This window comes from Stegostoma tigrinum, chromosome 20 (genome assembly GCF_030684315.1).
Source record: "Stegostoma tigrinum isolate sSteTig4 chromosome 20, sSteTig4.hap1, whole genome shotgun sequence".
Lineage (NCBI taxonomy): Eukaryota > Metazoa > Chordata > Chondrichthyes > Orectolobiformes > Stegostomatidae > Stegostoma > Stegostoma tigrinum.
Genome location: NC_081373.1, coordinates 12,167,185 through 12,194,974, shown reverse-complemented (window position 1 = coordinate 12,194,974; position 27,790 = coordinate 12,167,185). Strand labels below are relative to the sequence as shown.

The following is a 27,790-nucleotide window of genomic DNA, read 5'->3' as shown; positions in this document are numbered from 1 at the left end:
CCAAACCCAAACAACAATGGGTGTGCATGCCTTTCCCAGGACCCGCTTGCTGATCAGTGTGACTGCCTGGCCAGACCACCCCCTCCCCACACACACCGCCCCTAATGCCGGCTCTCCAACCAGTCCACAGTTATAAAACTCTCAGGAGGCACTTTGCCGTTTTGCAGTACACATGCTCGTTCCCTGCTCTCTTTGATAGGGCACTTTCAATTCTCACTGCCTCGACCACACAGAAGAGATGGATGTGGATGAGGAAATCAGCTCCCTGATCAACAAGGTGGAATTAAAGGAGAGTTTGGAGAGAGAACAGCAGGTAAGTAGTAAAGGGTATTAATATATAACTGCAAACTTCTGGGAAAGGGATATATTTGCTGCAAATGGAAAACAGTTTGCAACAGGATAGCCAAGGACCTGAGATTAATTGGACAGCTCTTATAAAGAGCCAACACAGGAACATTATTTTGTGTTACAAGATTCAACAATACTTCCAAAATGATTCTAAATTGGTAGAGGATGTGACTGTTTGATCATTAGTAGAGCGTGTGGGAGTGAACTTGCAGCTGATGGATTTTCTCTGAAGCTGATGTTGGAGAAAGCCTGGAGATTGAATATTTATAACTGTCCACCTTATTCTTCTGCCAAGTTTACTGCAGGAATGAGTGGAAGAAATCACCCTCCACCATCCTGCCCTCCAAATCAATCCAAGTATGATTAGCATCTGCTTAGGGACTTTTTAAACAACTTCTTCAGAAGCAGGTGAGATTTGAAAACAGGTCTTTAGATAATATGAGATATGAGCCAATCTCTCAGAATCCTTAAAGGATTCAATAACTGTGACACCCAAAATTAACCCTGAAATTGGCAGGGATTTCAGAAGCAGGTCTGGCAGATACAACAAGGTCTTACAGTTTGAAGTTGCACAGCATTACGTAGAGAGGAGTGTACAGACAGGATCTAGGGAATTGTACAGTGAGGGTGACTTTAAGGAGGAACTGGAAAGCTGTTTGAGTTGACTGGGAGATTCAGGACCAGTCATATCCACTGCAGTGTGCCTTATGATATTGTAGAGTTTAAGTTAGTTAATCACTTTGAATGTTGCGAGGAAGAGCTATCTTGGAAACTCAAAAAAAATTAACTGAAGAAATGATTGATAGCCCCTTATGTAGACATTGAGATAACAGGCAAATCATCAAAGGAGATGTATCTAATTTAAATTAAAATGTGTTTTGTTTTAGTGGAGCTGATGCACTCCAGTCACTGTAGTGTCTACAGCAGAAGTTTAGATGCACAGACTGTCCCACTCTGATTGTCAAGAATGGTAGCTGCATTGTCTTTGTAAAACAATTAAATTCGACTCTCCGCTGTCAGCTCAGAAGCTCCCTCAATTTGTTGTTCAGAAGGCTATGGTTTATGGTCCAACTCCAGAGTACCTGATCTAGCCTGGCAACCCCGAGGGAGTGCTGCAGTGTCAGAAATGTAGTCAGAGATACAAAACTGAGTTTCTGTTTGTCCTTTCGAAGTGGATACAAAAGGGCTAATTCTACCAGCTCAAAAAAGGAATTGAGCACAAAATGTCTCCATGTGGGTGGCCTGGGTTCATGTCCCACCTGCTCCAGAGCTGTGTAATAACATTGTTGAACAGTGTGATTCAGAGATGAAAACATAAGAAAATATCCCTGGTGCCCTATAATATTAAGTTCTCAATGAAAGCGTATAAAAATAGGTCATTTTCACATTGCTGTTTTTTAGGATCTTTCTCTTCCTGAATTGTTTGCTAAATTTCCTATATTTTAACCGTGACCACACTTGACAAATGCTTAAAAACTGAAAGGACTGCAGATGCTGTAAATCAAAGACAGAAACAAAGTTGCTGGAAAAGCTCAGTAGGTCTGGCAGCATCTGTGGAGAGAGATCAAAGTTAACATTTTGGGTTGAGTGATCATTCCTCAGAATGTGAAAAACTATTTAATTAGTTGCTAAACATCAACCTGTGAAAAGCATGATATAGATACAAATCTTTCTTCTATAACAAAATAAGATTAAACTAAATGTTTAATCTTAAAATAGAGGACAAAATGATTCTAGTGGTTTAATTTCACCCATCCCTAAGCCAGCTGAAAATGTTTGCACATTATTCTGCTGCATAATGCTAAAATGGCGTTCTAAACATCATTGGAGAAACTCAGCAGGCCTGGCAGCATCCATGGAGAGAGAAACACACAGTTAACATTTTGAGTCCAGTATAACTTCTTCAGACTCTTCTTGCATTTACGTAGTGCCTCTTACAGCCACCAGACAGCTCAAAGTGCTTTGCAGCCAATTAAGCATTTTATTGAACTGTAGTCACTGTTGTAATGCAATAAAACATGTCAATCATGCAGAGCAAGATCCCACAGATGGCAAAATGATAAATGGCCAGTCCATCTGTTATATTAAAAAGCAAAGAACTGAGGATGCTGTAACTCTGTTTTTTCCTTCACAGATGCTACCAGACCTGCTGACCCTTTCCAGCAACTTTGTTTTTGTTTCATCTGTTATATTTACTAGACGACACAGGAACAAACATTCTCAGAAAGAGGAGGGATTACTGAGTCAAAAGCTTCATAAAATAAAAATTCCCACGTCCTAATAAAATGTAAACAAATAACATGTCTCTTTCTTCCATGTTCCTAGAGGCCAAAGTGTGGCAATGTGGCAATTAGTGACATGAATGCAGTAGATCTGGAAAAGGAGAAATACAGGGAGCCAGCTAAAAGCAGCAGATTCCTGACAGTGAAGGTAATTGTTATTCAACCACATCGCTGACGCACATTCAACAAACTCTCAAGTATGAAAACCATCAAACAACCTCAATGCAGTGTGAGTAATGTGGCGTAATATTTCGACAATGTGAGTCATGTGACACAGCATTGGGACAATGTGAGTCATGTGACACAGCATTGGGACAATGTGAGGCATGCGGCAGTATTGTTACAGTGAGTCATGTGACACAATATTGCTACAGTGTGAGTCATATGACACAGTATCCTTTGTGGCAGCATTTGGCAAAAAGAATGATTCAACACAATTGGGGGTAGACACCCAGGAAAGTCCAATGCATCTCCCAAAATCACTCCTAATATGAAATATCGCAGAAGATCAACAAGGAACCTTGGAACCAGCAATCATAGAAACACAGGAGTGGAAAGTAGGCCATTCAGCCCAGTGAACCTGCTCCATCATTCCAGATCATGGCTGGTCATTTACCTCAAAGCACTGGGCCTAGTGTGGAAAAATGGGACCAGTGCCTGTAGACGTATATTCTTTTTGGAATCATAGAATCCCTGCAACGTGGAAAGAGGCTGTTTGGCCCATGGAGCCCTCACAGACCCTCCAAAGAGCATGGCACCCAGATCCAACCCCCTATCCTTGCATTTCTCATGGCAAATGCACCTAACCTGCACATTTTTGGACTTTGGGAGGAAACCAGAGCACCCGGAGAGAACCCACATAAACACAGGGAGAATGTGCAAACTCCATGCAGACAGTCGCCTGTCCCATTTTTGCTGGTACAAACTGGGCTAAAGGGCCCCCTCTGTACTGTATGATTCTATGATTCTGTATTACTGTGATATCCCCACATCCCTTGATGTCATTAACAAATGTAATTCTATCAATCTGTGCCTTCAACTGAATTGACTGAACTTCCACAGCTCTCACTATAGGAAGGGTATTAATAAGTTGGAGACTGTTCCAAAAGCATTCACCAGGATATTGCTGTCATTAGACGGTTTGAGTTATAAGGAGAGGCTGGATAGGCTGGGACTTTTATTACTGGAGTGTAGGAGGTTGAGGGGTAACCATATAAAGGTTTATAAAATCATGAGGGGCATAGATAAGGTGGCTGGCAAAGGTCTTTGCCCCAGGTGGGGAAGTTCAAAACTAGGGGCATATTTTTAAGGTGACAGGAGAATGATTTAAAAAGGACTTGAGGGGAAACGTTTTCACACAGAGGGTGGTCCGTGAGTGGAATGAGTCGCCAGGGGAAGCAGTAGATGCAGGGACAGTTACAACATTTGGAAGACATTTGGGCAGAAACACGAATAGGAAAGGTTTAGAGGGATATGGGTCAAATGCAGACAAGCAGGACTAGTATAGTTTGCGAACATGGTTGGTATGGACAAGTTGGACCGAACGGGCTATTTTCATGCTGCATCACTCTATGACTCTGAGGTAGCGAATTCCAAAGATTCACATCCTCTGACTGAAAACAATTCCCCTCACCTCAGCCCTAAATGGCTTGTTCCTTGCTCTGAGACAGTGTCACCTTATTCTACGCAACTCACCCTCTTGCACCTCGTCAAGTTGCAGAGTTTAAGAATTTTCTACACTCAGAGTGGATCCTCTCTCATTCTTCCAAACTGTAGAGAATGCAGTCCCAGCCTCCTCAATCTCTCCTTAGAGGAAAGTCCTAGCATCCCAGGAATTAGCATGGTGGCTCAGGGGTCAGCACTGCTTCCTCACAGGGTCAGGACCTGGGTTCGATTCCACCCTCGGCTGACTGTCTGTGTGGAGTTTGCACGTTCTCCTCGTGTCTGTGTGGGTTTCCTCCAGGTCCTCCAGTTCCCTCCCGTAGTCCAAAGATGTGCAGGCTAGGTGGATTGGCCATGCTAAATTACCGATAGTGTCCAACGATGTGTAGATTAGGTGGATTATAGGGGGATAGGTCTGGATGGGATGCTCTGAGGATTGGTATGGACTGGTTGGACCGAAGGGCCTGTTTCCACACTGGAGGGATTCTATGAGCCTCTGCTGCATTCCCTCAACAGGGAGTATATCCTCCCTGAGGCAAGGAGGTTAAGATTGCCTCAGGGAACAGCGGCATCACTCCTCTACAAACCAGTGTGCATGTTGCTTTAAGTGTGACAGCTTTGTTCAACAGCTGTTTTAAGTCACAGGGATTTATTCAGTGACCTTTGTATTTATTCCACTGCCAATAACAGTTGCAGCTGTTACTGTACTGAGGTCTGAGCCTGTCTTTTTTGGAGGCTATTGAGCATTGCAGAGTGTCTCACTCTATTCCTCTCCCTTCAAGTTTGAACGTAGTTTGAATTAAAAATGCAAACTCTGCACATCTCCAGGACTCTTAGTTAGCCATCCCACCTTCCTCTAAATCCTTCCCAGGATGGGCCCAAGGGCCTCTTTCTGGGCTGTGGTGTTAGGATTGTGGGATCATTTTTCGACTGAGTGGTGCGAGCCTCTTCTGAGATTGTAGTCAGGTCAGTTAGTTGGTGCAGAGTTAAGGGCATTACTGTCATTGTTCACCTCCCCTGGGAAGACAGGGTTAAAATGATCATTCTCTCCACTAGATATCTCTCAAGAGGGCTGAGTCTCTTTGGAATCCCCTTCCTCAGAAGGCGATAGATGCCAAATCTTTAAGCATTTTTAAGGCAGAGGTAGTTTCTTGATGACCAAGGGATTGAAAGGTGATTGAGGGCGTGCAGGAATGTAGAGCTGAGGTTAAAATTAGATGAGCCATGATCTTGTGCAATGGTGACGCAGGATCATAGCGGCCAAATGGCCCCTCTTGGGCCCTGTACATTAGTAACACCGGCATTTTTCACCACACCCTGGTTTCCCAGTGATGGTGCTGCTGGCTTTCCCCTTTGGACTCTTATGTTTTTCCACCAATCAGTGGCTTGCTCGGCCATGTCAGACGGCAGCACTTTGGTGAGGAACTGGAGTCACGTGTACGCTGGGACTGGGTAAGAGCGGGTGCATTCCTTCCACAGAGGACTTTCATCAACTAAACTGAAGTTTCCATGACAATCCAGCACCATCACAGTCGCTTTGACTGAGTGGTTACTGCAGAATGTCAAACTGTCTGGAATGATCTGCCAAAGGGTATAATTACAACATTTAAAAGGCGTTTGGATGGTACATGAATAGGAAGGGTTTAGGGGGACATGGATGGGGACATAGGGGGATAATGATTACTAAAAAAAATACAACATACAACATCACGACTGATCTTCCACTTAAATCCTACTTTCCCAAGTGATTCCTAAATCCCTCTATTTCCAATAATCAATCAATTGATCTCAGGGTTAAGCATACCGAAGATTCACAACTTTCCAAACAAAGAGGCTTTTCCTTGCCTCAGTCTGAGACGAACAGCTCATAATCCCGAGCTAGTCTCTGCGTTCAGAAACAAGGAAATAAAGTTTCCAAGGACAGTGAAACTTTCAGCGACCAGAATGTAACTGAGCTGATGCCAGGATGAGACAAAGAGCTCTTGAGAGTTTTTTTTCGGGCACATGCTACAAATCCCTGAGTGTGGCATGTCAAATACCAATTTTAAATAAGCTCAAAATGAGGGCTGTAGAAGCTTGACATTGATAAATTAATACCTGAAATGTCAGCTGTCACCACAGCCCCCTGAAAGTTTATTTGTCCAAGGTGACATTTACACAGTCAGTCAGCCTGAGGCTGGACCACGAGGGACTGTCCAGGAGCAGAAATGCTCGCCATTTCTATCTTCACACATTATCCTCTTTAATCGAGAATGACAGAGCTGGAGAATGGGGCCATGTTTTGTTTCTGTTTTGGCTGAGATTTCAGATCTGAGTGCTTTCCCAACAGAAGATTAGAGATAGAGTAAAGCTTTCTCTCCACTGTCCCCATCAAACAATCCCAGGACAAGGACAGCACGGGATTAACGCTGTCTTTACTATTTTAAACAAAAGTTAAAGCTACCTCCACACTGTCCCCATCTAATACTTCCAGGACAGGTACAGCACAAAGTTTATATTTATATAGTAAACATCCCTCTACTCCTTTAAAATGGCAGTTTTAAAATAAAGCTCTTTCTACATTGTATTTAAAATTCGTTTGTCCTTTTGTATTTCCCTTTCTTATTCGTCACTTTCTTCCTGGATCCCTTCTCCACTCACTTTCCCATATGCAAGGATCTCCTTGTTGCTGGTCCAAGGTTAAAGTGCATTTTGCTGTAGAGACGGGGAGCTGGGAACAATGGCCAAGGTCACATTGATCATCGTTCTGTTCTTCTTGACTAATAACAACGCAGGGTGAAGAAAGAGTGAGAAAGACTTCGAGGGACCTACGTCAAGAAATAATCGATATCGGAGGAATCGAAAATTTAATTCAGCTTCGAAAGAGAAGGAAGAACAAAAAGAAAACTCCCCCTCGAGAACCAGAGAAGGAGCCAGAGGAAATTGTAAGTGAAACATTTAAAAAATGGGTACAATGTCAGAAATTATCACCGTGAGATTAGTGAATGAAATGTTAACACTCTCAATGACATTCCTCCAGTTTGTTTAGATGAGGTCAATTATTGCTTGTAGCCAAATAGGAGAGAGGTTCAGGAAACTATTAAGGTTAAGATTAATGTCAGGGCAAGTTACTAAATATTGTGCATTATCATCACTTCTGGCTCATAAGGAAGCGAGGGGACAGAGTGTCCTGTGACTTCATTCTGAGGGTGTGGGGTGTTTGTGGCAAAATGTCAGATGGGCCGGAGCTTGTGACCGAACGAAAAGGCACACTTACATTTATATACCACACTGAGATAGTAGGAACTGTCCATGCTGGAGTCTGAGATAACAAGGTGTGGAGCTGGAAGAAAAACTTCTGAAGAAGTGCCTTGACCCGAAACGTCAGCTTTCCTGCTCCCCTGAATCTGCTTGGCCTGCTGTGATCCTCCAGCTCCACACCTTGTTATCTGCATTTATATACCACCTCTCATGACTGCTAGCCATCTCAAAGTGTTTTCTGATGTGTGTCACTGTTGACATGGCCGATAATTCGCACGCAGCAAGCTCCCGCAGACAGTCATGTAGTGAATGGCCAGACATTCTGTTGAGTGACAGATTGGTCATAGAATAGAATCCCAGAATCCCTACAGTATGAAAGCAGACCATTCGACCTATCAAGCCCACACCAACCCTCTGAACAGTATCCCACCCAGACCACATCCCCTACCCTATCCCTGTAACCCTGCATTTCCCATGGCTAATCCACCCAGCCTGCGCAGTGGCTCAGTGATTAGCACTGCAGCCTCACAGCGCCAGGGAGCCGGGTTCGATTCCAGCCTCGGGTGACTGTCTGTGTGGTGTTTGCACATTCTCCCCGTGTCTGCTTGGGTTTGCCTTGGTTTCCTCCCACAGTCCAAAGATGTGCAGGCTAGGTGGATTGGCTGTGCTAAATTGCCCGTGGGATGTGTGGGTTATAGGGGGATGGGTCTGGGTGGGATGCTCCAAGGGGTGGTGTGGACTTGTCGGGCCGAAGGGCCTGTTTCCACACTGTAGGGAATCTAATCTAATCTCTGAATGCAGTGGGCAATGTTGCTTGGCCATGCACCTAACCTGCTTATCTTTGTAGATTGATGTTATACATGGTATTAAGGAGAATTGCCCTGCTCTTCTACCAAACTGCGTGATGGAATCATCAACATCCTCCCAAGATGAGCAAGCAGAACCTCAGTTCAATATCTCATCAAAATGACAACACCTCCAGTGAGTGCAGTGTCCCCTCACTGCCCCTGATGCTGTTACCAGAGTACGAGCCTTGACTTTGTCAACTGGGCTCTTGTGAGATTTGAATCTGGAAGCTTACGACTCACACTTAACTGTGTTGCCAACTCAGCCGTGGCTGCCACCCAGAAAACCACCTGCCAAATTGTCCTTAAATTAGTTTGAAGGTGAGGGATTTGTAGAAAAAAGATCTACAGCAAAAGATCTACAGCTTAAATCAAAAGAAGTAGGCCTGTGGTGTTAATCCAGACAGCCAGATAACATTCTGGGGGCCTGGCCTCTAGCCATGTCATGGCAAATGGTGGGATCTGAAATCAATAGAAGAGTTTAATGACTGCCCATGCTAAATTGCCTTGCAGTCTCCAGGAATGTGCAGACTATGTGGATTGGCCGTGGTTAAATGCGGGATTATGGGGATAGGGAGGGGGCTGAGTCTGAGTGGGACAATCTTCAGAGGGTCGGTGCAGACTCGATGGGCCAAATAGCCTCTTTCCACACTGTGGTGACTCTACAATGACCATGAATCCGTTGTCAATTGTTGGAAAAACCCACCTGGTTCGCTAATGTGCTCTAGGGAAGAAATTGCCATCCTTACCTGGTCTGGCCTACATGCAGATGGCAGTTTCTCCCCTTTGGTACATTAGTGAACCAGATGGGTTTTTCCAACAATTGACAATGGATTCATTGTCATCGTAGATTTACCACAGCACTGTGGCTCTTAAACTGCTCTCTGGGCAATTGGGGATGGAAAATAAACGCTGGCCCAACCAGCGATGCCCTCATCCCTGTAAATAAAGGAAAAAAGTGGGCTTTTTTGTGATTGAGATCAAGGGCCTTCAAACCAACTCTCCTGACAATGGAGAAAGTCTTCTGTTTTCAAGTGAAAAGCTGGCCAATCCAGTGGATTTATTCATTCTAGGGCTAGTGTGATAAATTAAGAGGAGGTTTTGGATTTCCTTATTCAAAGTCTTAATGGGTATAAGCCTCTAAATTTTTATTTTTTAATGGGATATGGACATTGCTGGCCAGGCCAGGCTTCATTACTCATTCTAAGTTGCAGTTTAGAGTCAACCACATTGCTGTGGGTTTGGAGTCACATGTAGGCCCAGACCAGATAAGGATGACATATTTCCTTCCCTAAAGGACATGGGTGAACCAGATGGGTTTTTACCAAATGAAAAAAACAAAGTTGCTGGAGAAGTTCAGCAGGTCTGGCATCATCTGGGAAGGGAAAAAAAAACAGAGTTAACGTTTTGGGTCCGGGAACTCTTGTTCAGAACAATCTCAGGGACAGTGACTACGAGTCCATCCGTAAGAACATAAGGAGTAGGCCATCCATCCCCTCAAGCTGGTCCCTCCATCCAACAACATCATGGCTGAGAGTTGGTAAAAACTGGCCATAGGGAATATGGGGTTACGGGGATGGGATGGGGGTGGGTCTGGATGGGGTGCTGTTCGGGGTGTCGATGTGGACTTGGTGGGCTGAATGGCCTGTTTCCATACTGTGGGGAGTCTGTGAATTACACAGTTTGGTGCATTTGGTTCTGCCTGTGGTGCGTAGAGAGAGTCCCGACGATGTGACTGTCATCTGGAGAAAAATGGGTGTGCTCCTGTTTGAGAGAGATTCTGATTGTTAGACCCAAACTTTGAGAATGATTATGTATTTTCAGACTGGTCCAGTTGAGGTCCCAGTGTTTCTGAGTGCTGCTGTGCAGGGAAAAATTAAGATCATCGAGAAATACCTGAAGGATGGAGGCTGTCCAGATGCATGTGACGAGGTCAGTGCAGAATTGTAACCCCTGAGCCTGACAGATTTCTCCTGTGTTTTTTGTCTCTGGATCCCATCCAGAACAGCTCCATCTATTCCTGGCCTCTGCTCAGTATTATTCCAGCAGGTGTCTCAGAATATCAGTGCAACAAGGAAGGAAAAGACCTTCAGCTGATGAGAGTCAGCTGATCAACAACAACAATGACAGCTTGCATTCATATAGCACCTACAATGCAATCCAACATCTCAAGTCACAGTTGCATTGACAAAGCAAGTACCATGCAGAGCATTCATGGGATGTCACTGGCTGGCTAGCATTTATTTCCCATTTCTAGTTGTCCTTGAGAAGGGGTTGGTGAGCTGAACTGTAGCAGTCCATGTTATAGATAGACGCACAATGACCTTAGGGAGGGAATTTCAGCACATTAATCCAGCAACAGTGAAGGAACAGTGATATATTTCCGAGTCAGGCTGTCGAGTGGTTTGGTTGAGAACTTGCAGGTGCTCCCATATATCTGCTGCCCTTGTCCTTCTAGGTAGAAGTGGCCATGGGTTTGGAAGGTGCAGTCTAAGGGGACGTTTTGAATTTCTGTTATGCGTTTTGCAGACAGTACACACTGTAACTACTGAGGGTCGGTGGTGGAGGGAGTGGATGCTGGAGGATGTGATGCCAATCAAGCGGGCTGCTTTGTCCTGGATGGTGTCAAGCTCCCTTAGTGTTGTTGGAATTGTGCCTATCCAGGCAGGTGTCATGTTAGGACAGATGGTAAATTTCATCGTGGAATTTGGTTAAAGGAAGCAGTTTTGTTTTTACTCATAAGATGTTGATGTCACTGGCTGTGACAGCAGTTATTGGCCATCCCTAATTGCTCAATGGGCAGTTAAGAGTCAACCACATTGTTGTGGGTCTGGCTAAGGGAAGCAGATTTCCTTCCAAAAGGACATTGGTGAGCCAGATGGCTTAATTTTTACAACAATTGACAGCGGTTACGCACTCACAATCCGTGTTCCCTTTAAGCCGCAGGGTCACACACTTTCTGCACACACTGATCGCCATGCCAACGTATCGACTTCCAGTTTCCGAAGCTGCTGTCACTCACAGAGACCTCAGAGGTCCACGTGAATGTAGGGGGAATGTACACAGAACGTAGGTCACCATTAAGCTAGCTTTGATTTTTGCAGAATTTAGATTTTCATCACCTGCCACTCGAACTTCCATCCCCCTCGGAGATTTGCGTGTGGTTTGGGATGGCTAATCTAGAGGTATTACTGTGATGTCACTGTTTCCCTAGAGGATGGGGTGGAGGTAGAGGGCTGAGGAAGTACACCTAGAGCTAGGGCTGTGCAGTGGCCACTGTTGTGAATTAGAAATCACAGCAGGCAGTTTGCCAGCAGTTAAAGTCCCGTGAGCAGCCATGTTGAAAAAGAGCAGATAGTCTGTATCTTTTTAGTCAAGGAATGAACTTCCCTGTCCCTCAGTGATAAGGCTTCGTTGAGGCATCTGGGTAGAGGATAGTGGGGATGGCGGTGTATGATTGAACAGGAAACTGATGTAACTTAGAACCAGTGAAGAGCTGAACGTGTAAAGATATTGATATTGTCAAACAAACCTATTTACCCTACAAATTACCTTTAGATCATTTCTATCCAAAGGCTAGTTGTGTTTGCAGTCTTTCTCTGTGTTTGGGACTCATAGAGCTGGCCATGCACTAATCCATTGTAAAAGTAATCACAGCTTAGGGACGACTAGAGATGCAAAATAAATGCAGCCTGGTCAGTGTTGCTGACACTCAAAGCATAAATGGACTTGAATCAACCCTCAGACTTGCCTTGCAATTTGTCACACTCTGTTGTGGCCCAAATGAGGACGTCTCATTCTTCTGAACTGTAGAGAACACAGTCCCAGCCTCCTCAATCTCTCTTTAGAGTAAAGACCCACCATCCCAGGAATTAGCCCAAAGGGGCGATATGGTGGTTCAGTGGTTAGTATTGCTGCCTCACAGCATCACGGTTCGATTCCACTCTCAGGCAACTGTCTACGTGGAGTTTGTACATTCTCCCCGTGTCTGCGTGGGTTTCCTCTGGGTGCTCTGCTTTCCTTCCACAGTCCAAAGATGTGCAGGCTAGGTGGATTGGCCATGCTAAATTACCCGTAGTGTGCAGGCATGTGTAGATTAGGTATGTTGTAGGGGAATGGGTTTGGGAGACATGGTGTGAGGGTTGGTGTGGACTTATTGGGTCAAAGGGCCTGTTTCCACACTGCAGGAATTCTGTGGTCTACAACACAAGGAATGATTTACACTCAGCCCCCAGCACTCTGGCCTGACTGCGATTCTTACATATATTTTTCTCCATAGTTTAAGCGCACTGCCCTGCACAGAGCTTCTCTAGAAGGTCACACTGACATTGTAACCGAACTTCTCGAAGCGGGAGCAACTGTGGACTTCAAAGATAGGGTGAGTGTTCCATTCTTTCCTCCTATTCAACCATGACAGGCAGACTTGCATTTATATAGCACTTTTCAAGACCATCCCAAATCCTCTTACACCCTACAAAGCATGATTCAAGATGTAGCCACTGTTGTAATGTAGGAAGTAGGCAGCCAGTGTATGAAAAAAAAATATAATACCGACCTGTTTTTGACAAGTTGATGGAGGGGGTGGGTTAACACTGTTGGGTGGACAAGTGGTTTTCAATGCAGGGTGACTTCCTGAGCAGGGGCTCAATTCCAGCGCCAATGGCAGTTTCCACAACAAACTCTCTTTCTCAACGTCTCCTCTCGCCTGAAGTGCGCTGACCCTCAGGTTAAACCATCACCAGACATTAGACAGTCTGCCTCTGTCTAATGAGAGGGTAGCTGTAGGATCTGGTAAGACTGTGGTAATCTTACCTTTCGACAGAGGGATATACAGAGACGAAAAAGTGGGCCAGGGAGACGTGTTTTTCACTGGGATGTTGTCAGGAGTGGGGGGTTTGAATTATAAGGAGAGGCTGGATAGGCCGGGATATTTTTTCCCACTGGAGCATAGGAGGTTGAGGAGTGACATTATAGAGGTTTATGAAACCATGAGGGTTTGGGTAAGGTAAGTGGCAGATACATTTTCTCTAGGGTGGGGAATTTCAAGTCAAGGGCGTATAATTTTAAGCTGAAAGGAGAAAGATCTATAAAAGACATGAGGAGCACTTTATTTTACACAGAGAGTGGTTTGTGTGTGGAATGAACCTCCAGAGGAAGTGGTGGATATGGCTACAGTTACAACGTTGAAAAGACATTGGGATAAGTACATGAATAAGAAATGTTTGGAGGGATACAGGCGAAACGCAAGCAGATGGGGCTAGTTTAGTTTGGGATATGGTTGGCATGGATCGGCTGGACCAAAGGGTCTGTTTCCATGCTATATTGACCTCCCTAGTGAGAGCATCCTCAATTTAATGTCTCACCTGAAAGATAACACCTCTGACAGTGTGGTGCTCCCTCAACAATGTCATGGATTGTCAGCCTGGACTGTGTACTCAAGCCTCTGGGTTGGGACAGTGAAAGCCTGTGACTTATGCTAGAACTTGGAAATTGGCTTGCTGAAAGAAGACAGAGGGTGGTAGTTGATGGGAAATGTTCATCCTGGAGACCAGTTACTAGTGGTGTATCGCAAGGGTCGGTGTTGGGTCCACTGCTGTTTGTCATTTTTATAAATGACCTGGATGAGGGCGTAGAAGGATGTGTTAGTAAATTTGCAGACGACACTAAGGTCGGTGGAGTTGTGGATAGTGACGAAGGATGCTGTAGGTTGCAGAGAGACATAGATAAGCTGCAGAGCTGGGCTGAGAGGTGGCAAATGGAGTTTAATGCAGACAAGTGTGAGGTGATGCACTTTGGTAGGAGTAACCGGAAGGCAAAGTACTGGGCTAATGGTAAGATTCTTAGTAGTGTAGATGAGCAGAGAGATCTTGGTGTCCATGTACACAGATCCTTGAAAGTTGCCTCCCAGGTTGACAGGGCTGTTAAGAAGGCATACAGTGTTTTAGCTTTTATTAATAGAGGGATCGGATTCCAGAACCAAGAGGTTATGGTGAAGCTGTACAAAACTCTGGTGCAGCCGCACTTGGAGTATTGTGTACAGTTCTGATCACCGCATTATAAGAAGGATGTGGAAGCTTTGGAAAGGGTGCAGAGGAGATTTACTAGGATGTTGCCTGGTATGGAGGGAAGGTCTTACAAGGAAAGGCTGAGGGACTTGAGGCTGTTTTCATTAGAGAGAAGAAGGTTGAGAGGTGACTTAATTGAAACATATAAAATAATCAGAGGGTTAGATAGGGTGGATAGGGAGAGCCTTTTTCATAGGATGGTGACGGCGAGCACGAGGGGGCATAGCTTTAAATTGAGGGGTGAAAGATATAGGACAGATGTCAGAGGTAGTTTCTTTACTCAGAGAGTAGTAAAGGAATGGAATGCTTTGCCTGCAATGGTAGTAGATTCGCCAACTTTAGGTACATTTAAGTCGTCATTGGATAAGCATATGGACGTACATGGAATAGTGTAGGTTAGATGGGCTTGAGATCGGTATGACAGGTCGGCACAACATCGAGGGCCGAAGGGCCTGTACTGTGCTGTGATGTTCTATGTTCTATGTTAACTGGACTTTGTGAAGACTTTCTCAGACATTAAAGGGGAGGATGGTCGGCCCATTTTGAGATTGTGGCAGTCCCACCGAAACCAGATTAGAAGGCATTGGTCAGACAACTCCTGAAAGACTAACAACACACCCTTCCTTTCCAGCTGAGAGCCAATAATGCAGCACCCTTACATCTCAATCTGTCATTACCCAGTCAGCAGATCAATGGGTGCATTCTTTCAATTGGACAGCTAACAGCAGCTTAGACTGAGTTAACCTTCCATCATGGGGGGTTTGGGGCAGAGTTAATAGAAGCGCTTAGAGACCGTGTAGGGTTTTCCCACAATAAGGAAAGTCACCGACTTTCCATTCTGGTAGGAGACTGGGTTATCAAGACACTCGGATTGAAGAGAATCAGTAAAAGATCAGAGAAGGGATGACAGGAAATGTTTTCACATGCAGTGTGTTGTTATGCTGCCTGAGCATAACATTCTAAACAGTAATAAAATCAAAATAAAAACCAAAAGAACTGTGAGTACTGGAAATCAGAAACAAAAACAGAAATTACAGGAAAAGCTCAGCATCCGTGGACAGAAATCAGAGTTAACGTTTCATTTCACCCCGAAATGTTAACTCTGATTTTTCTCCACAGGTGCTGTCAGACCTGCTGAGCTTTCCTAGCAACGTTGCTAGTTAGTTCAAAACTTGGAAAGGAGGAATTTACAGGGGTAATGGGGAAAGTGTAAGGTGAGTGGGAATAGTTCAGCAGATCTCTTAAAGAGCGAGAATGGGTCACAATGGGCTAAATGGCCTCTTCAATGCTGTAGGTTCTGTTGATTGAAAAATGCTTGTAGATGTATGTGTGTCAGGTCAGGACAGGGATTCAGACACAGGTCAGCCGAGGTAAAATCCATTCAGGACAAACTGCAGTCATTTAAGAGTGTAATTTTTTAAAAAATCACTCATGGGATGTGGGTGTTGTTGGCTGGGCCAGTATTTCTTGCCCATCCTTAGTTGTCCTTGAGAAGGTGGTGGTTTGCTGCCTTCTTGAACCACTGCAGTCCATGTGCTGTAAGTAGATCCACAATGTCCTCAAGGAGGTTATTTCAGGATTTTGACTCAGCGATAGTGAAGGGATGGCAATATATGTCAGGATGGTGAGCGGCTTGGAGGGGAACTTTCAGGTGGTGGTGTTCCCATGTACCTGCTGTCCATGTCCTTCTAGATGGATGTCATTGTGGGTCGGGAAGCTGCTGTCTAAGAATCTTTGGTGAATTTCTGCAGTGCATCTTGTAGATGGTCTACACTGTTTCTATTGAGCGTCGGTGATAGAGAGAGTGGATTCTTGTGGATGTGGTGCCAATTAAAGCGGGGTGGGGGGGGGGGGGGAGAGCTGCTTTGTCCTGATAAGGATCAGGGATTAAGATTAAGATGAAGAGCAATTTCTTCTCTCGGGGGTTGTGAATCTTCGGAACTCTGCCACATATTTAAGGCTGAAATAGATAGATTCTTGATCAGTAGGGGCATAAGGGTTATAAGGAAAATTCAGGAAAGTAGGTATGAGGAAAGTCTGATCAACCGTGATCTTATTGAATGGTGAAGCAGGCTCACAGGGCTGAATGGCCTACTTCTGTTCCTATTTCTTATGGCCTTATGGATTCTGATGGTGTCACATTTTAATGTGCTAATCTGCCTCTTGGAGCTTAGGGGCATGCTTCAGCGCTGAGCTGCAACCTCATTCTGGAAGAATTACTCACAGTTCATTGGCCATTTGAGATCCAATAAGGTGAAACTCTCACAAACATTGATTTATCCTCGACTCGCCCTCTCCTTTCAGCTCGACTGCACTGCTGTTCATTGGGCCTGCCGAGGAGGGAGACTGGAGGTGCTTAAGATCCTCCTGGGAAAAGGAGCTACTGTGAACGTCAATGACAAGGTAAGAGTCACTGGGGTTCCACAACAGATTGCAAGAGTAGAGGACAATGGGTGTGGGAGTCAGGAGCAAGGCCAGAACTCGTTGTCCATCCCTGACTGCCCTTGAGCTGAGTGGTTCTCTAGGCCATTGCAGAGGGCAGATACACTGGGTCCGTACTTAGATGTAGGCCAGTCCATATCCCTTCCTAAATTATTTGTGAACCAGATGATAATTTTGATAAAAATTGACAATAGGTCAATTCTTTGGTTATTAATTTCAAATTTCACTACCTGCCATGAAAGAATTTGAAACCATGCTCCCAGAACACTCAGCTGGAGTTCGGGGACACATTTCTACTATACATTTTCATAGAATCCCTACACTGTAGGAACAGTCCATTTGGTCCAACAAGTCCACACCAACTCTCAGAAGAGCATCCCACCCAGATTGTTCCCCCTGCCCTATCCCTGTAATCCTGCATTTCCCCTGACTAATTCACCGAAACTGCACACCTTTGGACTGCTGCCTCACAGCACACCTGGAACCCGGGTTTGATTCCACCATCAGGTGCCTGTGTGGAGTTTGCATGTTCTCCCTGTGTCTGCGTGGGTTTCCTCCGGGTGCTCTGGTTTCCTCCCACACTCCAAAGATGTGCAGGCTGGGTGGACTGGCCATGGGAAGTGCAGGGTTACAGGGATGGGAAGGATGAAGTTTGGTGGCTTGGTATTGATTTAATGGGCTGATTGGCCCGCTTATACATTGTAGGGATTCTACGATACTGCATTGACATTATTTCTATGCTAGCATCACTTCCCTGCTTAACTAGGTAAGGATAATAGGTTTACTTCCCTGCTAGAGAACCAGCTGGGTTTTTCCCTATTATTGATAGCTGACCTTTGGACTTAAATGTAAAGGGTGACAAGGTGGCTCAGTGGTGAGCACTGCTGCCTCAGCTATTGATAGTTGGGGTCCAGGGTGTCCTAGCTTGGGTCCAGGGTGTACGGGTTGGATGGATAGAGAACTGGCTGGGCAACAGGAGATAGAGAGTTGTAGTGGAAGGGAGTATCTCACATTGGAGAACGGTGACCAGTGGTGTTCCACAGGGATCCGGTGTTGGGGCCACTGTTGTTTGTGATATCCATAAATGATCTGAAGGAAGGTATAGATGGTCTGATTAGCAAGTTTGCTGATGACACTAAGATTGGTGGAGTAGCTGATAGTGAAGGGGACTGTCAGAGATTACAGCAGAATATAGATAGATTGGAGAGTTGGGCGGAGAAATGGCAGATGGAGTTCAATCCAGGCAAATGTGAGGTGATGCATTTTGGAAGATCTAATTCAAGAGTGAACTATACTGTAAATGGAAAAGCCCTGGGGAAAATTGATGCCCAGAGAGATCTGGGTGTTCAGGTCCATTGTTCCCTGAAGGTGACAACGCAGGTCGATAGAGTGATCAAGAACGCATACGGCATGCTTTCCTTCATCAGGTGGGGTATTGAGTACAAGAGTTGGCAGGTCATGTTACAGTTGTATAGGACTTTGGTTCGATTACATTTGGAATACAGTGTACAGTTCTGGTCGCCACATTACCAAAAGGATGTGGATGCTTTGGAGAGGGTGCAGAGGAGGTTCACCAGGATGTTGCCTGGAGGGTGCTAGAGGTTGAATAGATTAGGATTATTTACATTAGACAGATGGAGATTGAGGGGGGGATCTGATTGAGGTCTACAAAATCATGAGAGGCATAGACAGCATGGATAGCAGGAAGCTTTTTCCCAGAGTGGGGGACTCAATTACTAGGGGGTCATGAGTTCAAAGTGAGAGGAGGAAAGTTTAAGGGAGATATGTGTGGAAAGTTCTTTACACAGAGGGTGGTGAGTGCCTGGAACGCGTTGCCAACGGAGGTGGTAGAGGCGGGCATGATAGCGTCATTTAAGATGTACCTAGACAGATACATGAATGGGCAGGGACCAGAGGAATACAGATCCTTGGAAAATAGGCGACAGGTTTAGATAGAGAATCTGGATCGTTGCGGGCTTGGAGGGCCAAAGGGCATGTTTCAGTGCTATAATTTTCTTTGTTCTTTGATTTTCAATTCTAGATTTTAACTAAACTCCAATTCTACCAGCTGCAGTGGTGGGATTTGCTAACCCACTGAGCCACTCCAAAGGTTGGATCTGATTGAGCTAATCCTAACCAAAGTAATGCTGAATCTGTCACATTTAGCATCAGTACCCTGGGTATAGAATACAGAACATAGAACACAGAAAAGTACAGCACAGTGCAGGCCCTTCGGCCCATGATGCTGTGCCATGGAATAATCCTAATCCAAAAACAAAATAACCTAACCTACATTTCCCTCATATAACTGCTGTCCATGTGCATGTCCAGCAGTCGCTTAAATGTCACTAATGACTCCGCTTCCACGACTACCACTGGTAAACTATTCCATGCGCTCACAACTCTCTGGGTGAAGAACCTCCCTCTGACGTCTCCTCTATACCTTCCTCCTAACACCTTAAAGCTATGACCCCTCGTGGCAGTCAATCCTGCCCTGGGGAAAAGTCTCTGGCTATCGACTCTATCCATGCCTCTCATTACCTTGTACACCTCGATCAGGTCACCTCTCTTCCTCCTTCTCTCCAGAGAGAAAAGTCCGAGCTCAGTCAACCTCTCCAGTCCAGACAAGGACTAAGACAAGCCCTCCAGTCCAGGCAGCATCCTTGTCAACCTCCTTTGTACCCTCTCCAAAGCCTCCACATCTTTCCTATAATAGGCCGACCAGAACTGGACACAATTTTCCAAGTGTGGTCTCACCAGGGTTTTGTAGAGCTGCAGCATAACCCCGCGGCTCTTAAACCCGATCCCCCTGTTAATGAAAGCCAAAGCACCATATGTTTTCTTAACAACCTTATCCACCTGGGTGGCAACTTTGAGGGAGCTATGCACTTGAACACCAAGACCCCGCTGTTCCTCCACACTGCCGAGAATCCTGCCTTTAATCCTATATTCAGCATTTAAGTTCAACCTTCCAAAATGCATCACTTCGCATTTATCCAGGTTGAACTCCATCTGCCATTTCTCAGCCCAGCTCTGCATTCTGTCAATGTCTCGCTGAAGCCTGCAATAGCCCTCGATACTATCAACGGCACCTCCAACCTTGTGTCATCAGCAAACACACTAACCCACCCCTCAACCTCCTCAGCCAAGTCCTTTATAAAAACTATAAAGAGCAGAGGCCCAAGAACAGAGCCCTGTGGGACACCACTCAGCACTGACCTCCAGGCAGAATACTTACCATCTACAACCACTCTCTGCCTCCTGTCAGCCAACCAATTCTGAATCCAGACAGCCAAATCACCTGGTATCCCATACCTCCTGACTTTATGAATGAGCCTGCCATGGGGAACCTTATCAAATGCCTTGCTGACGTCCACGTACACCACACCCACTGCTCGACCCTCATCAACCTGTCTCGTGACTTCCTCAAAGAACTCAATAAGATTTGTAAGGCATGACCTGACCCTCACAAAGCCATGCTGACTCCCTTTAATCACGCTATGCTTTTCCAAATAGTCATAAATCCTATCCCTCAGAATTCTTTCCAAAACCTTGCTGACCACAGACGTAAGACTGACTGGTCTGTAATTTCCAGGGATTTCCCTATTCCCTTTCTTGAAAAGAGGAACAACATCTACCTCCCTCCAATCTTCTGGTACAACTCCCGTGGAGAGTGAGGAAGCAAAGATCTTCGCCAGCGGCTTAGCAACCTCCTTTCTCGCTTCCCGGAGCAACGTAGGATAAATCTGGTCTGGCCTTGGGGACTTATCAATCTTAATGTTTGTCAAAATTTCCAGAGTACAATAAAAAGCAGAGAGAGTCTTTCTCCCACGTACTGCCCAGCGGCCTGTGCTGGGAAGTTTGTGTGAGATGGCAGAGCACTGCCAAAACTCCAGGACTGCCTTTTGGGGCTTCCCAGGAATTTAAAACTAAAGGAAGAAGCTGTCCATTTATATAGCACCTTTCACTACCACTGGATATCTCAAAGCACTTCACAACCAATGAAATACATTTGAAGTGTACTCACTATTGTAACGTAGGAAACACAACTGCCAATGTGTGCACGGCAAGGTCCCAGCACCCGTAATGTGATAGTGAGCCTTTCTTGAGATGTTGGTTGAGGGTTAAATATTGACCAGGGCCCTAGACAGAACTCCCCTGCTCTTCTTCACAACACTGCCTCAGGATATTTGCAGCAGCCATACCAGCAGTTAGGGCCTTATTTTAACATCTCACCAACTGTACCAGCTGGAGTGTCTGTTGAGACAATTATACTGAAGCCCTGGAGTGGGATTCAAACTCACAATGTTACACCTCGGAACACTTTACCAGCTGAGCCATTGCTGGCACTGCCATGGGTACCACCTGTCTGTCGGTGTGAGTGTAAGTGTGAGTGTGTGCATGGTGTGTGTGTGGGTGTGTGTGTGTGTGTGTGTGTGTGTGTGTGTGTCGCTGCCTGTGTCTGTCTGTGCGTATGTGAGTAGTGTGTGCCTGTCTTTGTGAGTGTCTGTGTGAGTATCTGTATGAGTTTGTGTATTGTGTGTACGTGTGTGTACATGGATGTGTGTGTGTGTGTGTGTGTGTGTGTGTGTGTGTGTGCACGCGTGTATGTGTATTTGAGCAGTGTGTGTCTGTGTGTGAGTGTATGTGTGAGTGTGTGCTTGGTGTGTGTGTGTGTGTACGTGCATGAGTGTGTGTGTGTGTCTGTGTTACTATATGTGAGTGCATATCTGCGTACACGCGTGTGTGTGTCTATGTTAGTGTTTGTGTGTGTGTGTGTGTGTGTGTGTGTGTGTGTGTGTGTGTGTATGTGTGTGAGTGTACAGATCAGGCAGCATCCTTGTGACTCTGGGACCCACGTGCAATGATCCAGGCTGATACTCTAGTGTGTACAGCGGATGTGCTGTGGAGTCAGAGGTGTTGCCTGTCAAATGAGATGTTAAGCAGTGACCGCTGCAGGCATCTTAATGGAGGTAAGAAGAAGAGCAATCTTCAGCACTCTTAGTAGGAACTGAGATAGTAGGAACTGCAGACGCTGGAGTCTGAGATAACAAGGTGTAGAGCTGGATGAACACAGCAGGCCAAGCAGCATCAGAGGGGCAGGAAAGCTGACACTTCGGTCTGGACCCTTCTTCAGAAAATGAAATCTTCCACTGAATGAGGTTTCTGCCCCATTTCCTCCTGGCCTGTCTGAAAATTCCACTAGTTCTTTGTGATTTACCACAAAGGTATCTGTCAACCATTTTCCCTCCCTATGCTATGCTTGGGACAAGCCCCACACTGTTACAAGACCCATAACAGGTTTGTTCTATAAGTAAATTTAGAGCAGTGCCACCTCTGTATACGTTCCCATGAGCTCTTTCATCAGCACGCTGGAACTTAATTTGCTTCAGGGTTGAAAATGTTTTAATTTCCCCACTCGCAGTGCCTGTGAGCACCTAGTGTTTCAGGAAATCCCAGACAAGTTTAGAGCAGCCAGTGTCACCATTCCTTTTGATACAACCTCCTGACAGCTGTCCTGGTCATACTTGAGCAGACACGGACCACCTTAATGCCTACACTTGCAGCTTGTGTTTCTGGGAACACCAGGAACAATTTCGCTTTGCATCCTTTGATTTCCCACAGTGGGGGCATTTGGGGCAGTTTCCCACTTGCCTCCCACCCAATCTGCTTCTTTTGATAAGAGAGATAACGAGCTGTAGAGCTGGATGAACACAGCAGGCCAAGTAGCATCAGAGGAGCAGGAAAGCTGACATTTTGGTCCTAGACCCTTCTTCAGAAATGTGGGAGGGGGAGGAGGCTCTGAAATAAATAGGGAGAGAATGGGTGGCAGATAGAAGATGGATAGAGGAGAAGATAGGTGGAGAGGAGACAGACCGATCAAAGAGGCGGGGATGGAGCCAGTAAAGGAGAAGGCCCACCCCTGAACACCAAACCATCTACAACCAGCCTCCCTTCTTTTGATGGTTGGGGGCAGCTCTGACTGTCCTCCCCTTTCTCTCCAGCTTCTCTTCAGGGTGTTGACCTGGCCCTTATTCCTCTCAGATCAGTGACTGCTTCTAGAACCTCAATTTCCACCCATTTTTGGGCCTGTATGTTCAGTCATATTATCAGCCAGGGAAATCGATAAGAGGGTGAATATCAATGGTTTATTTTCACTTTGACTATAGCAATTGGCTTTCAGTGTATAGTTGAATAATTACTGTCAGAAGTTACACAACACCAGGTTATAGTCCAACAGCTTTATTTGAAATCACAAGCTTTTGGAATGAAGCCCCTTCGTCAGGGAAAGAGAGGGACTCTAAGTTGCATGGAAACACAGAAGTGTAACAGCACAGGATACCATCAGCCCAATACTTTCTGTGCTGGCCCTCTAAAGTGGCCCGGTGGCTCAGTGGTTAGCACTGCAGCCTCACAGCGCCAGGGACCCAGGTTTGATTCCAGCCTCGGGTAACTGTCTGTGTGGAGCTTGCACGTTCTCCCCGTGTCTGCGTGGGTTTCCTCCAGGTGCTCCAGTTCCCTCCCACAGTCCAAAGATGTGCAGGCTAGGTGGATCAGCCATGCTAAATTGCCCGTAGTGTTCAGGGGCGTGTGGGTTTGGGGAATGGGTCTGTGTGGGATGTTTCAAGTGGCGGTGTGGACTTATTGGGCCAAAGGGCATGTTTCCACACTGTAAACAGTCCACCTTGTGCTATTCCACTGCATACTGCCTAAAACTCTGCACACCCTTCCTTTTCAGAGATTGATGCAAATTTCCCTAAATACCTTGACTGATCTGACCCCCCACCCCCACCATACCTTTGGGTAGAACATTTCAGATCCTAACCATTTGGGACCAATTGGAAATATTTCAAAGGACCAGCAAAGACCTTTTGTGTTGAGTTGCCACTTGTGTGTTATTTAATAGTGAACGAGGTGGTGCAGTTAGTAGGTACAATGTTCTAGTGGACTATTATAGTTTGACTGCTGTGTATACATTGGCTCTTCCTCCACTTGCAGCTGCTCAGTACACCTTTGCACGTTGCTACCAGAACAGGACATGTGGAATGTGTGGAGCATCTCATCACTTGTGGCACTGATATCAACATTAAAGACCGGGTAAAGTTGGCTTATTTTCTATCGTGATAACTGGCAAGTAACATTCGCACAACACCATTCCCAGGCAAAGTCGCCCTTCCCTCAACACTCCAATGGCATTCCCATCACTGAATCTCCCACTATAGAACACCCTGGGTGTTACCATTGATCAGAAACTCAACTGGATTCGCCACATAAATGCAGTGGCTGCTAAAACAGGTCAGAGGCTAGGAATCTCACAGTGCACATCTCACCTCCCGATTGCCCAGAGCCTGTCCAACACCTACAAATCATGATCCTAATGGAATGCCCCCCACTTGCCCGGATTAGTGCAGCCCCAACAACACTCAAGCTATTCAGCACCATTGAAGATAAAGTTGCCTGTTTGATTGGCAATGTGTTCACCAGATTTAACATTCACTCCCTTCATCAGAGAGACAGCATTGAGCACCATCTATTAGATGGACTGTAGCAATTTGCCAAGTTCACTTTAAAATATCTTTAAAACCTGCAAGTACTAACATCTCTAAGGACAAGGGCAGCAAATACATGGGAACACCACCATCTGTAATTCCCCTCCGAGCCACTCACTATCCGGACTCAGAAATATATCGCTGTTCCTTCAGTGCCACTGGTCTAAACCCTGGAATTCCCTCCCGAACAGCATTATAGTTTTACCTACAGCACATGGAATATAACAGTTCAAAAAGGTATCTCACCACTGCCTTATGTAGAACAAGTGGGAATTAAACGATAAATAAGACTACGTAGTGCGGAGCTGGATGAACACAGCAGGCCAGGCAGCATCAGAGGAGCAGGAAAGCTGACGTTTCGGGTCTGGACACTTCTTCAGAAAAAGCTGGCATGGTCGGCACTGCCCTCATCCCACAAACAATTAAATAAAAACATGAGTCCCCTCCTGTGTGTCTGCCCCAATCCTTGTCTATTACCCCCCCACCCCCGCCACCTCCAGCATCCCAGGTCATTGTCATGAAATGAGAGATAATGGGGACTGCAGATGCTGGAGATTCCAAGATAATAAAATGTGAGGCTGGATGAACACAGCAGGCCAAGCAGCATCTCAGGAGCACAAAAGCTGACGTTTCGGGCCTAGACCCTGATGAAGGGTCTAGGCCCGAAACGTCAGCTTTTGTGCTCCTGAGATGCTGCTTGGCCTGCTGTGTTCATCCAGCCTCACATTTTATTATCATTGTCATGAAATGGTTTGCTGTCAGTATAGCCGACCCTTTTTCAATGACTCATAGTCTCCATTATCACCTAATTGGCTTCTCTTGTTAAAAAAATACCAAAAGGACTGTGGATGCTGTAAATCAGGGCAAAAAACAGAAGTTGCTGGAAAGCTCAGCAGGCCTGGCAGCATCTGTGAAGAAAAAAAATCAGTTAACATTTTGGATCCAGTGACCCTTCCTCAGAACTTCGATTTTTCTTTATTTATGCCACCAGACCTGCTGAGATTTTCCAGCAAATTCCATTTTTGTTAGCTTCTCTTATCCCTTTGCCTATTGTCAACGATCCCCTTGTTTGCCTATCCCTTCTCTCTCTCTCTCTCTCTCTCTCTCTCTCTCTCTCTCTCCCCCTCCCCTCTCTCTCTGGCCTTCCTGTCCACCTGTACACTCACTCCTCCCCCCAGTACCCACCACCATTCACTGTCATCAGCTTAAATGTTACCTTTTCCTCGCTACTTCTAGCTCTGAAGAAGGGCCACAGAATGCAAAACATTAACTTTGTTTTATCTCCACAGACGCTAGCAGATCTGCCGAGTTCCTCCAACAATTCCAGTCTTTGTTTATTTGAGTCTCCTCCTGCTCTAAATACCTCGACCATCACTCCACATATTTCTGTGGTTCCTTTTTCTTTACACATACACAAAACCTCTCTTTAAACAGTCTCTGCTTCCTGCTGCTTCATGTGTCAGTGATATCCAAAACATGGGTTTAATTTCCTGTGAGCGTATTTGCTAATGTGCTGGAAAGGGCCAAGATAACCAGTCAGGCAACCGAGTGTTAGAAAAATAAAAGGGGAGCTAAGAGGTGGAAGCAATGGATTGGAAATTAAGGAAATATGAAGTAGGAAGAAAGGAACATGAAAGAGAAAACAACACTTTTCACTGTATTTTGTTGCAAAAGACATCACAAAAAAATAAATCAGATAGCTATTTGATTCAAGATGGCACCAACATTGGGTGACTGTTGGCGAGCTGTCTATAGCAGATCTATTTCTCACATTTATTAAAACCATTCTGCACTTTTAAACCTAAATTCTCATCTCCTGTGCAGCTGTAACCTTGTATACCTCTCTCTGTCTAAGCACAGTGTGATCTGTATGACTTTGTTTGCTGTGATTTGCCTGTACTGCTGGAAAAACAAAACTTTTCACTGTATTTAGGTACATGTCACTACAATAAATTAAATCACATCAAACATGTTCTGGTGCAAGATGAAATACTTTGGCAACACATCTATATTTACTGTTCAAATAAGTAGATCTGGAATGCAGAGAATTGAGACCCGATTGAGATACTTATTGCATTTCCTTCGTTGATCTACAGGAGGGGGACACAGCGTTACATGATGCTGTCAGACTCAACCGGTACAAGATCACAAAGCTGCTCATTTTGCAAGGGGCTGACTTGAGAGCCAGAAATGAGGTAAGTCTTCACACCCCCATCTTTCAAACTGCGAAGATCCTACATTGAAGGTCGTAGTGCAGGGGAATCAGTCAGAGGTGGTGAGGAGCTGATATAGATCAAGACCCAGCAATTAGGGGACTAGGCAACTTTAATAAGTTTCGCAGAGGAAGAGAAGACTGAAGGAGGTAAGTGCCACGGCTCTGAGATGACTGAGATAAAGAATGTGCGGTGCGTCTTTCTTTCACCACACAGAATGTTCACCAAATCTCCTCGGGTAGCATTTCCCAAAGCTGACAAAGGACAGGAGCAGCAGGTACATGGGAACGCCGCAACCTGCACGTTCGCCTCCAAGCCATACAACACCCTTATTTTGAAATGTATTGTTGCACCTGCAGTGTCACTGGGTAGGAATCCTGGAACTCCCTCCCTAATGGCATTGTGGGTGTCTCTCCACTCTAGCAGGTCAGAACGGCAGCTTACCAGCAACTGGGGAAGGACAGTAAATGCTGGTCTTACCAACAATGCCCACAATCCAAGAAAGAATTTTTAAATAATAATGGAGCCCTAATTTGGATCTAGGATGTGACCTTTACGTGTGGGATTTCAGATCAGAGACATCAACTTGTCAATGTCATATTTTCTGGTGACATTTTAATGGCTTTAGCCACAGGTCACAAGAATCACGAGGGAACATCGTTCCGGAAATGAGGAGTGTGAAATGTTGAATGGGGATCAGAGTGTGCAACATTGAATGTCAAAGAGTATGAAGTCTCTCTGAGCAAATTGGTTGCGGTGTTTGCCTGTGTAAAGTAAGGCATGTGTCTGTTTTTAATTTTAGCAGGGCAAGACTCCAATCGACCTGGTACAGCAATGGCATCTCGAGACTAAAGATGCACTGGTCCACGCACACTAGCAGCTAACCATCACAGTTCAAAACAGGATGAACCTTCAAGACTGGAAATAATTTTTGGAACTGTTGTGCCTACACTTGGGTCATGTTTTATCTTCTGCTTTCACAAATGCTCGTTGGTGGTTTGATACCACACTATGAGTTTGGATTCGAGACAGACTGATCAAGGAGAAGGCAAATTCAGGAACTGTCCTCAGGCTTAGATTTCAAAGTAACACTATTTATTATTCCTTTCACTCAACATATTGTTATACATGTAATCATAGATA

General features: G+C 45.4%; 1 protein-coding gene across 2 annotated transcripts; it reads left to right on the top strand.

Annotated features, from left to right (window-relative positions):
* Positions 1 to 31: 31 nt before the first annotated feature.
* On the top strand, positions 32 to 27,790 carry ankrd2 (ankyrin repeat domain 2 (stretch responsive muscle)). Of its 2 annotated transcripts, XM_048551325.2 has the most exons (9): positions 35 to 313; positions 2,674 to 2,778; positions 7,067 to 7,216; positions 10,202 to 10,309; positions 12,657 to 12,755; positions 16,747 to 16,845; positions 23,884 to 23,982; positions 26,531 to 26,629; positions 27,450 to 27,790. In XM_048551325.2, exons 1-9 carry the CDS (start codon positions 239 to 241, stop codon positions 27,522 to 27,524), a joined length of 909 nt encoding a protein of 302 aa, XP_048407282.2. In that variant the 5' UTR covers positions 35 to 238; the 3' UTR covers positions 27,525 to 27,790. The 2 variants fall into 2 exon arrangements, with proteins under 2 accessions (XP_048407283.2, XP_048407282.2); XM_048551326.2 differs by lacking the exon at positions 10,202 to 10,309 and having other exon boundaries at positions 32 to 313.